This window comes from Notolepis coatsorum, assembly GCF_963971535.1.
Source record: "Notolepis coatsorum genome assembly, chromosome: 2".
Lineage (NCBI taxonomy): Eukaryota > Metazoa > Chordata > Actinopteri > Aulopiformes > Paralepididae > Notolepis > Notolepis coatsorum.
In genome coordinates, this window is record NC_140166.1 from 76,881,162 (window position 1) to 76,898,884 (window position 17,723).

A 17,723-nucleotide genomic window follows, 5' to 3' on the forward strand; every position below is an offset into this window, starting at 1 on the left:
GGTCTAAAGTATAAGTATGTTTTTATCGTTTTCTGCAGCTTTCTCCAGAACTTGATTTATAGCCCCAAATGCATTATATTGATGATCAAATACAGTTTGATAGGAATCTGTGCGAGATAAAAAATGTCAACTGGACGTGCTTCTAGGAGTTACTAAGTATGATCTGATGTTGACCGGATGGGCGGGGGGTCGTTTATAATTCCGTGGGCAACGTTATATCATTCATCTAGTGTGGGTGATATGATCATTAGAGCAGTTAGTAAAGAACACGTTGAAAAATAATGCTGGATCTTACCGTATCTTCCTCGCGCCGTTGGACGATGAGCGTGGAACTGAAATATTCCTATTATGGGATGTAGAAATACCCGATCCATTTCCAGGTTGTATAATAGTATATACGTCCAAATCATGTTGTTTATCGAGTTATTTGCAACCAATCGACATCCAGTGTGTCAAGATGGAGTCCTGCTAACGATAGCGAGTGCCCGGACGAAATATGGGTGAGCACCACTTCATCCGCATCACTTCCTGTTTGGGCGATCGGCCGATCGGCCACCAGATGGCGCTCTTGAACCGTTGGAGAGTTGAGAGGGGCTCACCAGTACATATAATGTCTCTGGGGGAGAAATATGATTTCGATCACAGATTTTTGAAATATTGATATCAAAGACGCTGTCCAGCGTCTTCGGCAGAATAAGCATGGCGGGGAAAGACGCTGCACAGCGTCTTCGGCGATTAAAGTGTTAACCCTAACCTTTAACCTTACTGTTTATAAACCTAACTCTTACCTTAACCCTAACATTAACCTTACTGTTTATAAACCTAACTCTTACATTAACCCTAACATTAACCTTACTGTTTATAAACCTAACTCTTACATTAACCCTAACCTTTAACCGTACTGTTTATAAACCTAACTCTTACCTTAACCCTAACCCTAACCTTACTGTTTATAAACCTAACTCTTACCTTAACCCTAACATTAACCTTACTGTTTATGAACCTAACTCTTATCTTAACCCTAACCTTAACCTTACTGTTTATAAACCTAACTCTTACCTTAACCCTAACATTAACCTTACTGTTTATAAACCTAACTCTTATCTTAACCCTAACATTAACCTTACTGTTTATAAACCTAACTTTTATCTTAACCCTAACCTTAACCTTACTGTTTATAAACCTAACTCTTATCTTAACCCTAACATTAACCTTACTGTTTATAAACCTAACTCTTACCTTAACCCTAACATTAACCTTACTGTTTATAAACCTAACTCTTACCTTAACCCTAACCTTAACCTTACTGTTTATAAACCTAACTATTACCTTAACCCTAACCCTAACCCTAACCTTACTGTTTATAAACCTAACTCTTACCTTAACCCTAACCTTAACCTTACTGTTTATAAACCTAACTATTACCTTAACCCTAACCTTAACCTTACTGTTTATAAACCTAACTATTACCTTAACCCTAACCCTAACCCTAACCTTACTGTTTATAAACTTAACTCTTACCTTAACCCTAACCCTAACCCTAACCCTAACCTTACTGTTTATAAACTTAACTCTTACCTTAACCCTAACATTAACCTTACTGTTTATGAACCTAACTCTTACCTTAACCCTAACCTTAACCCTAACCTTAACCTTACTGTTTATAAACCTAACTCTTATCTTAACCCTAACCGCAACCTTACTGGAAACCTCATGCCCCCAGTATGACCTCACCCAGAGATGGACATTTCACCTCCACTGTCCCTGGTGACCCACCTCCACTGTCCCTGGTGACTCACCTCCACTGTCCCTGGTGACCCACCTCCACTGTCCCTGGTGACTCACCTCCACTGTCCCTGGTGACTCACCTCCACTGTCCCTGGTGACCCACCTCCACTGTCCCTGGTGACTCACCTCCACTGTCCCTGGTGACTCACCTCCACTGTCCCTGGTGACCCACCTCCACTGTCCCTGGTGACCCACCTCCACTGTCCCTGGTGACCCACCTACACTGTCCCTGGTGACCCACCTCCACTGTCCCTGGTGACCCACCTCCACTGTTCCTGGTGACCCACCTACACTGTCCCTGGTGACCCACCTCCACTGTCCCTGGTGACCCACCTACACTGTCCCTGGTGACCCACCTCCACTGTCCCTGGTGACCCACCTCCACTGTTCCTGGTGACCCACCTACACTGTCCCTGGTGACTCACCTCCACTGTCCCTGGTGACCCACCTCCACTGTCCCTGGTGACCCACCTACACTGTCCCTGGTGACCCACCTCCACTGTCCCTGGTGACTCACCTCCACTGTTCCTGGTGACTCACCTACACTGTCCCTGGTGACCCACCTCCACTGTCCCTGGTGACCCACCTCCACTGTCCCTGGTGACCCACCTACACTGTCCCTGGTGACTCACCTCCACTGTCCCTGGTGACCCACCTCCACTGTCCCTGGTGACCCACCTACACTGTCCCTGGTGACTCACCTCCACTGTCCCTGGTGACTCACCTACACTGTCCCTGGTGACTCACCTCCACTGTCCCTGGTGACTCACCTCCACTGTCCCTGGTGACCCACCTCCACTGTCCCTGGTGACCCACCTCCACTGTCCCTGGTGACCCACCTACACTGTCCCTGGTGACCCACCTCCACTGTCCCTGGTGACCCACCTCCACTGTTCCTGGTGACCCACCTACACTGTCCCTGGTGACCCACCTCCACTGTCCCTGGTGACCCACCTACACTGTCCCTGGTGACCCACCTCCACTGTCCCTGGTGACCCACCTCCACTGTTCCTGGTGACCCACCTACACTGTCCCTGGTGACTCACCTCCACTGTCCCTGGTGACCCACCTCCACTGTCCCTGGTGACCCACCTACACTGTCCCTGGTGACCCACCTCCACTGTCCCTGGTGACCCACCTACACTGTCCCTGGTGACCCACCTCCACTGTCCCTGGTGACTCACCTCCACTGTTCCTGGTGACTCACCTACACTGTCCCTGGTGACCCACCTCCACTGTCCCTGGTGACCCACCTCCACTGTCCCTGGTGACCCACCTCCACTGTCCCTGGTGACCCACCTACACTGTCCCTGGTGACTCACCTCCACTGTCCCTGGTGACTCACCTACACTGTCCCTGGTGACTCACCTCCACTGTCCCTGGTGACCCACCTCCACTGTCCCTGGTGACTCACCTACACTGTCCCTGGTGACCCACCTCCACTGTCCCTGGTGACCCACCTACACTGTCCCTGGTGACCCACCTCCACTGTCCCTGGTGACCCACCTCCACTGTCCCTGGTGACCCACCTCCACTGGGGTGGCCAGACTGGCTGACGGGCTCTAACTACCAGGCCATACCCTAACTCTGTTCATGTAGTAATCCAGTGCATCATCAGCCATTTTGGTAGGCAAACAACAGGCTATTACGACTAATCTCTGACAACTGTCCCTGTTAGAGTATGTAAGTAAGTAAGTACGTTTTTATTTCTAAAGCACATTTAAAACAACTGTAGTTGCACCAAAGTGCTGTACATATAAATGGCCCTATAATAAAACATAGTAAAACATGTAAAACATAAAGTAAAGACAAGATACAACAAATATAAGAACAAGAAAAGCCCAGTTTAAAAGTGAAAAGGACTGGGTAAACAGGTAGCCTATTATTTAATCCCAGCCGAAGAGTGCTGCCGAGTGCTTCCGCGTTTTCCCTGATTGGCCGCGACACGGAGTGGCATGCCGGAGCGGAGCGGCAGAGCTTGCGGCATTATGTAGCCGTAATCCCTGCTGTATTTCCATCTACGCTTAGCTCAACTGGTACGCTGCCGTGCTGTGGAGCCTGTGGTGCGGTTGGTCACAAGTTTGAATCACTTCAATTTTTTTTCTTTTTCTTTTTTACGTTTATCATCTCTCGCTATAAACGTGCATTCTTTCGCTGGTTAAGTTTAGGCATTCTTTCGGAGTTGGTTAAGGTTAGGGTTAAGGTTAGGCATTATTTCGGAGTTGGTTAAGGTTAGGGTTTGTCGCAGAGAATGCCTGTCTGTCTTTCTTGACGTGGAGGATGCAGCCTATTTCCGCACTGCCGCTCTCTCAGGCTGCCGCGGTCACATGGGCGTCATGGCCAATCAGAGAAACGCGACGCACTCTTCGGCTGGGATTAATATAGACGCAAACAGGTAGGTTTTAACCTGGATTTAAAGGCGGACAAGAGTGTGTGTGTGTGTGTGTGTGTGTGTGTGTGTGTGTGTGTGTGTGTGTGTGTGTGTGTGTGTGTGTGTGTGTGTGTGTGTGTGTGTGTGTGTGCGTGTGCGTGTGAGTGAGTGAGTGAGTGAGTGAGTGAGTGAGTGAGTGTGTGTGTTGACCTCTTGACCTTGCTCCTCTGCCACAGTGCGGCTGGCGGTGGAGGAGACCCAGAAGGGGGCGTTCTATAACCAGGGCCAGTGCTGCACGGCCGCGGCGCGCGTCTTCGTGGAGGAGAGCATCTACGAGGAGTTCGTACGTCACAGCGTCGAGAGCGCCAAGAGCATCGTCATAGGAGACCCACTGGATCCCCGGACGACGCACGGTCCTCAGGTACATGAGGTTTAACCCTTTCAAGATTCAAGATTCAATAGATTTGTTCGTCACATACACAAGACATGGGGATCCGAATAAACTAAACTAAACTAAACTAAACATGTAGTGAAATGACGGTGGCCATGCCCGCCTTGATTGTGCAATAAAATACAAATAATAATAGCATGAAATAGAATAGGTAATAGTTAGACATGATAAAAGGTACTAAGATAAAATACTATACAATGCTAAGCTTACGAATGAAAGGTAATGAGTCCTATATACACTACTATATAATATACTATACAATATACAGTTATGTGTGTGTGTGTGTGTGTGCAGGGCCGCCTCAGGGGGTGTGCGAGCAGTGCGGTCGCACAGGGCCTCGCGGGAAGGGGGGCCTCGCAAAAAAAAAAAAAAAAAAATTATTAATTTTTTTTATTATTTTTTTTTATTTTATTTTTTATTTTATTTTTTATTTTTTTGCGAGGCCCCCCTTCCCGCGAGGCCCTTTTTCATCACAGACCTAAAATCTAGTTTTGCTTATATGCTTATATATTTCACATTAGACACGTTTGTAGAATGACTTGTTCCTGGGTCTGCACCTGGGTCACTATTGGAGCTCTGGTGCTCTGCAGCAGGCATTGGTTTCAATGAGGGGAGGGGTTACAGGTAAGGTAGCGTCTGACTATTCCGCGCGTGCAGCATTGGAGTTTATGCCAGCCAAGGTGAAGAGGACATCGTTCGGCAGATGGACTGAAGATGAAAGTTGTTGCATGTTAGACAGTTCAGTCAGGCTAGCCATCCCGGCTAAAGACAGGGACAGCTAGTTAGCTTTAGCTACGTTATAATATTGAGTGCTAACGTGTGGTTCAGTCGGGATAGCCATGATGATGTCGGCTAGTAGCTAGCTTAGCTAACGGCTAACTAGCGTTAGCTAACCTATCCAGAGGAGCGAGGCGAGGCGAGTGGATGTCTTTTCAAAAGAAGGAGAAGAGAACTTGTGAGCAGATAAATCTGTTAGGCAGCAATACGCCGAAAGGTGTCCAGTCTGCCGGAAAGTACTCGAAGAAGAAGAAGAAGAAGAAGAAGAAATTACACCGTGGGCCAAGTCTCCTTCCAACTTTACCATTGGCGCCGGCCGCGCCGCATTCATTGATACTGCGTTATGGTGAGTCAACCTATGATTATATACCCGCCGTGGACCTGACCTATCTATCTTTCTCTCTCTCTGGAGCCAAACTGGTCGACTAGCTAATATATAGTACTACTAGTAGCTAACTGTGTGTGCCTGGTGAGAGCACCTGGCTGTATGTAGACAGTAGCCGCATAGCTTGTTAGCTGTTAGCTAACGCAGAAGCATGCTATGCGGCTACTACATACAGCCAGGTGCCTGATTGAGCTAACTGTTAGCCAGTTAGCTGTTTAGCGTCAGCTGGGAACGTTCGTTTGATGCTATCAGTTAGCCTTGAGAATAGCAGGCCCTGGCACTCTGACTACGACATCATCTTTGACAGAAGATGTAGTCGGGCCTGCACCATGACAAGGCTCTGGCCATAGCTTTGTCCCGACAGCGAGAGGCCTTTCGTCAACGTGGAGACCTGTGTTGCGGCCTTTCGCCCTGCGTTCCTCGTGCAGGTAACGTAAGATTAATGAAAATGTCATGACATTACCCCACTCTTCCTTCCTTCCCCTCCCGAATGTTTTGTTAATAACGATGTTTTTTTCCAGGCAAAACATATGCTACTTCACAACATTTGGAGATACGACATGTGCTGTGTGTGAATGGTCGTTTGTGTAGCTTGGGTAGCGTTGGGCCGTTGGCCAAAGCTGTGTGTCACGTGGCCTGGTGTCACAGTACCTGGCTAGCCTATTTAGCTGATGTCGGCCATTGGCTCCTTGCTGCTTTGGTTTCTCTGTTGACCCTCTTCTTGTTGGATTTAAGTGTTGATCTTTGTCCTTTTGAATCTCTCATACATGCTATAGTCTCTCTCTAACACACACACACATGACAAACACACATGTTCTCTCTCTCTCTCTCTCTCTCTTTCTAACACACACAGTCTGCCTATGGCGGCCTTTCTCGATGGCTAGGCTGTGCTCAAGGATCTTCAGTCACAGTGCTCAGGTATTCTGCCACTGTGTACTCTCTGTTTAGGGCCAAATAGCATTTCAATTTCTTTCCAATGTGTCTCTCTCTCTCTCTCTCTCTCTCTCTGTACACTGTATATTGACTGTAGAACGGGAGCTCTCTCTCGCTCTCTCTTTTGCTATATGTTGACTGTATCATGCCCCGCCTCGGGCAGCGCTATTATTTAAGAATATGTTGACTGTATAAAAAAAAAATATATATATATATATATATATATATATATATATATAATTTTTTATTTTTTTTTTATTTTTTTTACCTTTGGGGGGGGGGGGGGGTCTCGCGTTAAATCTCGCACAGGGCCTCGCATTTCTCCCAGGCGGCCCTGTGTGTGTGTGTGTGTGTGTGTGTGTGTGTGTGTGTGTGTGTGTGTGTGTGTGTGTGTGTGTGTGTGTGTTCATGGACACTTCGACACGCTGCCCGGGGAGGAGCAGGAATCAAACCTGGGAACCTCCGGATTACCAAATGACTGCTATACCTCCTGAGCCACTGTCGCCCCCCTCATATTCACCCGGTGTCCTACTGTATATCAGTCCTTATCAACAGTCTAATATTCAACAGGAACCGCTTTGGTTCTCGACTCATATAAACAGAGGGATGCTTCTTCGCGACCCGCCGGCATAGTCAGGCGTATGCCGCGTACAGAGTGGTGACCTTTCACCCCGAATAATGACTTTCATTTACCCCTTTCAGGCTATCTAACTTCATTAATGATTGAGGAGCGTCTTAAGACTTCAGATATTCATCATTTAATTAATGCTTGTGTGGCTAATTTGATGTTGTGTTTAAAAAATAATTAAAAAAAAATATATAAAAAAGAATATTCATCATTTGACTGAAAATGAAAAGCATGATGATGTATCTACGTGGCGACCGTGGCTCAGGAGGTAGAGGAGTCGTCTGGTAATCATGGAGGTTCGCGGTTCGATTGCTGCTCCCCGTTCGAAGCCCTATAACTGCTCCGCCGACGGTGTGTGAGTGAATGGGTCAAATGTGAAGAACAAATTGTAAAGCACTTTGGACTAAAGCTGTTATAGAAATGCACCATTTTAACCATTTTTATCATCTCGTGAGTCGTGACCCACTCGGGGGTCCAGACCCCCAGGCTGAGAACCACTGGACGAGGGAATGAAAACACGTCTCCGTTCTCATTTCACGTTTCATGTTCAAGTTTCTTTATTAGTTGTCGTACAAAAATACAGAATACTTTTTATATGAAATGCTTCTTTCTGTTTTGCTCCTGAGAGTGTGCTAGATAAAAATAGATAAGTATAAAAATAAGTATAAAATAGAAAGTCAAAAGTACGTAAACAAGTGTAAACAAAAGTGTTCAATATACATATATACAATATATACAATGCAGAGTGGAGAAAAAGTAACTGAGTTACAATACGATATGCAGTACAATGCAGAAATGGGATGAGGTACAACTTAGGGTAAGGTGCAATGTGCAAATCTCTTTACCAATAAATATAATATAAAGTGTGTTAACGTGTCTAAAGTGGGTAGAGTGGGTGCTACAGTGAGTTGTTTATTTAAAGTGAGTGTGTGCGTGTGGATGTGTGTGCTGTGAGTGTATTTGATGGTTTGTTACATAGTGTTATTGTCGTTGAGCATTTAATATCTTTAGAGGTGGGGGCTTCCCGTTTGTTTGGATCACTGACCGGGCCTCGAGGAAACCCTGCACTATGAGCCTTCAGCCAACACAAACGCTCTCCTTCGCAGCCCTTTGACTGCACCATGTCATGTGTGTGTGTGTGTGTGTGTGTGTGTGCTGGTTGCAGATTGACCGCCGGCAGTATGATAAGATCCTGGAGCTGGTGCAGAGTGGGGAGGAGGAGGGGGCGAAGCTGGAGTGCGGAGGAGTGTCAGCGGCGGGAGAGAAGGGCCTGTTCCTCCAGCCGGCCGTGTTCTCCGGGGTCAAGGACCACATGCGCATCGCCAAGGAGGAGGTGAGGAGGACCTGCTGGAGACGGACGGGGGGGGGGGGGGTCTGCTACGGGATTGTTCCAGATTAACCTCATACCAAATATTTGTATGTGAAATAATGATTTTAAATAATTAATTAATAATAAATAAATAATTAAAGTAGTAAAGTATTGCCCCCCCCCCCCCCCCCCCCCCCCCAAAGTATTGATTTTGTTTATTGTTTATTGTTATTTGCACTTACAAACATACATTCTGGAATAAAATAAGTAAAAGAAGAACAGTTCAAATGTGCAGGAAAGGTAAAAAAAAAAAAAACCAAGGGCTTATAAGCGACCTCCCCTCTTAAACCCATATAGGATAACTACACAAAAAATCACCCCCCCCCCCCCCCCCCCCCCACATTATGCACAAACACACATGCGCATATCCCTCTCTCATACACACAGATACATACAATACAGCATTATACAACTATTATAATGTTGGAAAATTAAATAAAACAGACTTTACACAAATGGATACTATAGACTACAAGATCTGTAGTTCTTTTTTAAGCTTACTTTTAAATATATTTAAAGTGGAACATGTTTCTATTAGATTTTGTATATCATTCCACATCACTGCACCTTGAATGAATTTATCATTTAACCCTTTCACTACCACACTACAGAAGGTACCACACAACATAATGTTAACTCTTTCACTACCACACTACAGATGGTTAACCCGTTCACTACCGCACTACAGATGGTTAACCCGTTCACTACCACACTACAGAAGGTTAACCGTTCACTACCACACTACAGAAAGTTAACCGTTCACTACCACACTACAGAAGGTTAACCGTTCACTACCACACTCCCTCTGGTGTTGTGGTCGTGGAATTCACTGACCTTTGGGAAGTATTTCGACATGTACATGGGTATCTAGTGTATCTTGTAGTGAAAGGTTAACCTTCTGTAGTGTGGTAGTGAAGGGTTAACCTTCTGTAGTGTGGTAGTGAAAGGTTAACCTTCTGTAGTGTGGTAGTGAAAGGTTAACCTTCTGTAGTGTGGTAGTGAAAGGTTAACCTTCTGTAGTGTGGTAGTGAAAGGTTAACCGTCTGTAGTGTGGTAGTGAAAGGGTTAAAAAAAACGTTGATGAATGCATGTTGTTGTTTACATGTTGTGTGCATCCCCCCCCCCCCCCCCTCCCTGCTTCCCATCTCCCCCACGTGGAATGCACCTGATAAATAAATAAATGACACGCTGGTGCTCTAGTGCGACATCTAGTGGCTGAATGTTATCTATAGCACCATCAGTTAACCGAACGATGGCAAGTATATCTTTTTCAAAGATAAGAAAAGTGTGCAACGCATTCATAATGATCCTATAACCTTCACTAAACAAACAAATCCAAACAAATTACATCATCGCAGGTGTCGCCTCGTTGATAAGCAGGCTTTAAGACAGGTATCTCTGTCCCGGCGAGTTGAGCTTGTCTGATCTCCTGTCAGTCATCAATGGTCACATGTAAATATATGTAGATAAGGGCATGATGACGTCATAACGTGCAGACTGTTGTTTGAGCCCTTCGGCCCCTACTGTATAGAAAATGCAAATGAATGAACAGGCCATTTCCTGAACAGGCCTCGTGAAATCCCACCCGGGATCCAGACTCATTAGAACATAGTCTCGCCATGTGGGGGGACCCACCAGAAGCTTGCCACCGGCCCAATTTTGGTCCTGACCCACAGTTTGAGAAACACTGTGGCGATGACAGCACACAAAGTAATCAATGAAGTGTGGTCATAACAACAATAAGCATTTGAGACCATTTTTTGTACGTATAATCGCAGTAATAGTGTGATGGGTGCTAGTGTATGGCAGCCATTGAGCCCGCATAGCCCAAGGTTGGGTTGAAGGAGGCAATTTCCACCCTACATTGTGGGGAGCGCTTTGAGTGTCTAGAAAAGCGCTATATAAATGTAATGAATTATTATTATTATTATTATTATTATTATTATTATTATTTTTATTATTATTATTATTATTATTATTATTATTATTGTTATTATTATTATTATTATTATTATTATTATTATTATTATTATTATTATTATTATTATTATTATTATTATTATTATAACTTATTACACTGATACTACTTATTATTCCCATCCCCTTCAGCCAAACCTCTTTCCTGGTCACCAGAAAACATATTTAAATTCATCCATGCAATGTTATGTTACAAACTTACAATATCAGAGGCCCATTTGTGAGCCAAACAAAGAAGCATGGGAAACTGTTTACATCCAATTCATTCATAAAAATGAAGTTGGCACGTAGTAGAAGGCAATTATAATATACAACACTGCCACCTTGTGGAATTCTGGTTGAAATACACCAGTGGCTCTCTCTCACCAGTGGCTTGACATGATGTTAGAGAATGATTTCTTCCCATCCCTTCACTGAAGGGATGAATCAAAGTTCTCCCAGTGAAATGAATTAACCGAATCTTCATACCAAGCTTGTGATCTGATCAGTAATTAGTTATGACCTCATAACACCACATCACACATTGTTCTCCTATATTAATTTTGTTTGACGAATCTAGTCCCTAAAGCCAAATGTTTAGAGGGCAAAAGTTTGTGTAACTGTGTAACTGCAAAAAGCTTAATGTAAATCAAAGCTTTAAAGTAAGTGTAGTTTTATTAGTATTCTTAAGGCAGTCTCGTACCCTCTTGGTTGATTAGTTCGTTTAGAATAAACATTCGGTTTGGTCTTAGTCGACAAAAACCTTGTTAGTTTTGTTTGTTAGTGCCGGTTAGCCTTCGAGAGAGGTGTTAGTTGGACAATGCCTAGGCTAACCGGCACTGTCCGCTTCCATTCATTGTTCTAAGCTAGGCTAACGTGCAGCCAGATAGCTTTCTACTGAACGCACAGAGAGGCAACTGGTATTTGGGTCATTCCTGACTATTGGTGACTTTTCAATTTGCTAACCTTTGGGGGGAAAATCATGTTTCTTTTGCGTTTTTAGAATTATATCAGGTAAATAACATGTTTAACCTTCAGGTACTTGTATTGGTAGAGCTCAAGCACTCAAATAATAATAATTATGGGTGGATTGTTCAGCCATCGACCGTGAGAGAGTTCCACCCTGTTAGGGACATATACATAGCTATTGCAAAGTGTTAATAATGTAAATATTCAACAATACTTAGCTTTCTTTGGGGACATTGTAAAAAGAGGTGTATGTGCCTAAAGATTTTATTTAAAATAATATATATACAGTAAATGCATTTTTGTGTGTTAAAATGTTATAAAGAGGATATCAATCTGTAATAAAAGCCTTTCGTTATAAACATGTGATTCATTTTAAGTATGTTATAATGAGTTATATCCTGAGGACGGAAAAGTCACCAACAGCCACTTTTTAATTTTAATTTTAATTTTTAACCTTTATTTAACCAGGAAGTTAAAGTTAAGTTTTTGCAAGGGAGACCTGGTCAAGATGACAGCAATAACATTTGCAATATATCAGACAGCAATAGAAATGTGTGGTACATCACACAAGAACATAATAAAAGTGCATGTATACAATATACAATATAAATGAGTCAGGTGTCCCCCTGCTCCCCCCCCCCCCCCCCCTCCCCCCCTCTATGGCGAGCTGCTAGGGCTGGACCTCTGGACTTGAACTGTGCTGCACTGTTTCCATGTCCCCTACCACTGCACTTTACTGTCTTATTGTTGTCTCACTGTTCTGTCCTGTTTTGCACTTACTTATTTATTTATCATTATTATTATTATTATTATTATTATTATTATTATTATTATTATTATTATTATTATTATTATTATTATTATTATTATTATGTTGTTCCTATTTGTGAACAAATCAATCATGCACTGTAATGTCAAATCAAGTAAAATACAGGATAATACAGTAGTTTTGCAGTTTTGCAGTTGGGACCCGACTACAGAAAGCAGCGACATTCTTCTTGTAGGAAGTTATGTAATACAGATTTAAATTCGCAGAGACAGACCAGGGTATCTAAGTGGATATGAATGAATGAATGAATGAAAACTTTATTAACAGATTGCAGAATGGGTACAGTGCAGTACAGCTCAATACATACAATTGTTAAGGGGATGCAGACCAGAGAAAGACTTTCGTCTTGTTTCCACCAGGGTCCCCCATTTCCAATTCATCGTAACATATATGACATACATGACATACAGATAGACAGTACTGCTACATCTATACATTTATGACATACCAGATTTGCAATTACAGTACTGTATTTGTGATACAAAAAGAGTCCAGAAAGAAAAGAGTATATACATTAGGCGTAGAAACTGTACATTGGATTGGGTAGGTGGGGGTGGGACTGTACATTGGAGGTGGTTGGGGGGGGGGGGGGTAGGAGTGGGGGGGGGGGGGGGGGGTGTTGGCGGGGGTTGTGTTCGGACATTTACAGGGGCCAGTTTCGAGTTGCAGTCTCCCTTAGGTGTTTTTTGAGAGTGTTTTTGAAAGTGAGTAGTGATTCACATTCCTTTACAGCTTTGGGTAGGGCGTTCCACATTGATGTGGCATAATTGCGAAACGTGTTTAGTCCCTTGTTTGAGCCGAATCTGGGTTTAACATGATTTGTGGAGCTCCCTCTGGTGTTGTGATCGTGGTATTCACTGACCTTTGGGAAGTATTTAGTCATGTACATGGGTACCTTGGTCGTGTAGTGTATCTTGTAGACCAGGCCCATTGCAAGTTGCTGTACTCTGTCGTCTACTCTAAGCCATCCTAGGTTGTCAAAGTGGGCAGGGGTGAGGTGGGTTCTAGGAGTAAGGTCAAGCAGTAGTCTGACCAGTTTGTTTTGAGATGTTTGTAATTTTGTTTTTAGCGCCTTTGAGGTGCTTTGGTACCATGAGGTGCAAGCATAGTCGTAGTACCCTTGAATGAGTGCTCCTGCTAGAGTCTATATGGAGTATATATGGTCCTGTAGCTCATTCCATGCCCAAGGTGCGAAGCTTGAAAGCTTGACTCGGCTGCTCTTCTCTCCTCTCCTCTCCCCGCTGCAGATCTTCGGGCCTGTTCTCTGTATATTCAGCTTTAAGAGCCAGGAGGAGGTCATAGAGAGAGCCAACAGCTCAGCCTACGGCCTGGTGGCAGCGGTCTTCACCCGGAGCCTGGACCGTGCCCTCGCCATCTCCGCTGCTCTGGAGACCGGCACTGTGTGGTAAGACGCGGCACACACTGGGGATAATAAAATAATAATTATTATTATAATTATAATTATAATTATTATTATTATTATTATTATTATTATTATTATTATTATTATTATTATTATTATTATTATTATTATTATTATTATTATTATTATTATTACTTTGATTGCCTAAGGCTAATTTCATGATATACCATAGGTTGCCAGCTCTATTTGTCTATGGATAAGTTCCCCTTCTTTGCAGGGCTATAACTTTTTAAATTCTATTGCTAAATTGCCATTATTAGGGCCCATTCAATGTCCTATATGTATTGTTCAGGGTGTATGAACGTTAAACTTTTTCATTCACATATTCATACTAAAATATGATCTAAAGTATAAGTATGTTTTCATCTCTTTCTGCAGCTTTCTCCAGAACGTGATTTATAGCCCCAAATGCATTATATTGATGATCAAATACAGTTTGATAGCAATCGGCGCGATATAAAAAAATCCAACTGGACGGACTTCTGGAAGTTACTACGCATCATCTGATGTTGACCGGATGGGCGAGGGGGCGTTTATAATTCCGTGGGCAGCGTTATACCATTCATCTAATGTGGGTCAAATGTTCATCATAGCAGTTAGTATCGTACACATTGAAAAATAACGCTGAATCTTACCGTATCTTCCTCGCGCCGTTGGGCGATGAGCATGGAACAGACATTTTCCTATTATGGGATATAGAAATATCCGGTCCATTTCCAGGTTGTATAATAATATATATACGTCCAAATCATGTTGTTTTTTCGAGTTATTTGCAGCGATCGATGTTCACTGTGTGAAGACTGAGTCTCTCTAACATTAGCGAGTGCCCGGACCACATATGGAGTGAGTCCTGCCAGGTAAAGGTAACATCCGTTTTTTCGATCTGCCGATCGGCCACCAGATGGCGGTCTTGAACCGCTAGAGGATTGAGAGGAGATCACACTTGTGTCTCAGGGCCCCGGAAAGGAAATATGATTCCGATCACAGATTTTTGAAATATTGATATCGAAGACGAGTTACGGCGTCTTCGGCAACTTGAGCATGGCGGGGAAGGACGCCTAAAAGCGTCTTCCGGCAGTTAAAGTGTTAACACTGGGGATGGGCATTCTACAAAAACAAGTGAAATTAAAGGTAACGTTTTGATTTAGTCATCTTTTATGATACATCCACAGAACTTTTATTTATTTAACTTTTATTTATGTAATGAATTTATCATTTAAATAAAAAAAAATTGGTGGGTCCAGAATGCATGTTTTTTTCTTTTTACATTGCAAGTACCCCCCCCCCCCCCTGCTTCCCATTTCTCCACGTGGAATACTCCTGATTGGATAAATGACGTGCTGGTGCTCTAGTGCAGTGGTTCCCAAAGTCGGGGTCGCGACCCAAAGGTGGGCCGCGAGCAGCCACGGGTGGGCCGCGAGATGATTAAAAAAAAAAAAAAAAAAAAAAAAAAAAATTTAATTTTTAATTTTAATTTTTTTATTTAATTTTTTTTGGTCAGGCCACTGAACTTAGAAGCATGCCAGGACAGTGTTTCTAGTTGTATTCTAAAATTCTATTCTATTGTATTCTAAAATGTGACTATATGGTTTTATATTAACTTAATAAATAAACAAAAACGAAAAATCTACTTATTTCAACGAACATTTCAAATTAAATAACAGATTATGCACATAAAACGCTGAAAACAACCGAAGCAACAATAGTATTTTAATGAGGCTATTATTATTATCATTATTATTTGCAACAAGTTAGCCCTCTCATAAATAGCACATATAAATGAATAACTAACTTGAACTAACTTAATAGGATTGAAGTGATATTTGGCTTAAAAAATCGGTTGCATGGCAAAAAAAAAAAAAAAAAAAGCCAGACGATGTGCATTGGGCCGCGCTCTCTGACGCCTTATTTTCTGGGCCCCGGCCTGAAAAGTTTGGGAACCCCTGCTCTAGTGAGACATCTAGTTGCTGGATGTTATCTATAGCACTTTTTATTGTTTTTTTTTTTATTATCTTTTTCCTCCTTCTTTTTTCCGTTTTCTCCCACCCCAATGTTAGTCGTTATGCCAATTCCCAATCCCCTTCCTGGTCGTTGCGCACTCTACCCCCTACCGTCGGTCTGGGAGGGCGGAGACTATCACATGCTTCCTCCGACACATGTGTAGCCAGCCCACCGCTTCTTTTCACCTGGCAGCGCGGACTGTCACTGGGAGAGTGTAACGTGTGGAAGGTCACACTACCTCCCTCCAGATCCTTCCCTCGCTGTGCAGGCACCCCGACCGAACTGTAGGAGTCGCTGTTTACAATGACCAGGACCCACCCTCGCCGGGTTTCCCACCCGCTAACACTGCCAATTGTGTTAGTATGGACGGGCGGCCAACCCGGAAGCACCACAGCTGGATTCGATCCCACTGTCTCTGTGGTGGTGGGCAGACGCTTAGTCCGCTGCGCCACCCGGTCTCCCCTATCTATCTAAAAAATTAATACAGCACCTATGCCATTTTAAATAGTTGAATACTGCACGTACGCCATTTCAAATAGTTTAATACTGTACCTACACCATTTCAAATAGTTGAATATTCCAATAACTGTGCCCATGCCTAAATACACATACACAATTCTGTGAATAACAGACATCCTTCTTTTACACTGGTAACCCACTGGTAGAACACACTCAGTGTGGCACATAGCGATATGAATGAGTGATACTACATACGATCCTTTTCAGCATTTATTAAGGTCAGAGTTGAATATAATCAAGGGTTTTCTCTGATGTGCAATTAGGTTTGTACAGCCCATTGATGTTTTGTTTGTTTGTTTGTTTGTTTGTTTGTTTGTTTGTTTACCTATTTAATTATTTACTTATTTGATTAATTCATTTCCCAGCACCACACATGCGAGTTACTTGTCCTAAATAATTGTGTCAATGGAGTTCACTTACGCATTTAGACCACAAGATGGCGATAGTGTGACTTTTCAGACAAAGATAACTCTGTGTGAAGAGAGGAGTGGGAGAGGAAGGATTTGAGTGGACTGACGTTAACTGGGGCGACAGCCGCGACACATGCGTGTGATATGTGCCGAGCAGCCTGTGCTGTTTAAACCAACATGGTTTTCTATGTAACCCATAACATAATGTAACCCATAACATACAACTCTGGGAGCACGACCTCATGGTATGATATGACCTCATTGCTCCTGTCTCAGAGAAATATGGCCAGGTCAAAGGCTGGGGGGGGGGGGGGGGGGTCTCCATGACAACTCCATCTGACGGTCTGCCTGCCGTCTGTCCCCTTCTCTCTCTCTCCTTCCCTCTCTTCCCCTCTCTCTCTCCCTCTCTTCCCTTCTGTCGGCAGAATTTCCTTCGGGATAAATAAAGTATTTCTATTCTCTCTCTCTCTCTCTCTCTCTCTCTCTCTCTCTCTCTCTCTCTCTCTCTCTCTCTCTCTCTCTCTCTCTCTCTCTCTCTCTCTCTCTCTCTCTCTCTCTTTCTGGGGCCTATTTGGGGCCAAGTAGTTGTACCTCCCTCAATTGTTGTTGCATGGATTACCATGAGGCTGTTTTATTAAGTTTATTGTGACAATACCCCTTTAGAATTTAAATTAATCTCTCTCTCTTTCTCTCTCAAGGGTAAACTGCTACAACGCCCTCCATGCCCAGACCCCCTTCGGAGGTTACAAGATGTCTGGCAATGGACGTGAACTGTAAGATCCTTCATACTGTCTCACTGTTAACTCTCCTTCAACCAATATAACTGATGGGAACTGTAAGATCCTTCATACTGTCTCACTGTTAACTCTCCTTCAACCAATATAACTGATGGGAACTGTAAGATCCTTCATACT

General features: G+C 43.5%; 1 protein-coding gene across 1 annotated transcript in view; it reads left to right on the plus strand.

Moving 5' to 3' along the window:
• aldh1a3 (aldehyde dehydrogenase 1 family, member A3) overlaps nucleotides 1–17,723 on the plus strand; it is a 75,939-nt gene that overhangs the window by 54,748 nt on the left and 3,468 nt on the right. Inside the window, exons 9-12 of the mRNA XM_084308686.1 lie at nucleotides 4,396–4,580; nucleotides 8,499–8,666; nucleotides 13,704–13,861; nucleotides 17,508–17,582. Of these exons, the coding sequence (XP_084164812.1) occupies nucleotides 4,396–4,580; nucleotides 8,499–8,666; nucleotides 13,704–13,861; nucleotides 17,508–17,582 (586 nt within the window). The remainder of the gene's footprint in view (nucleotides 1–4,395; nucleotides 4,581–8,498; nucleotides 8,667–13,703; nucleotides 13,862–17,507; nucleotides 17,583–17,723) is intronic.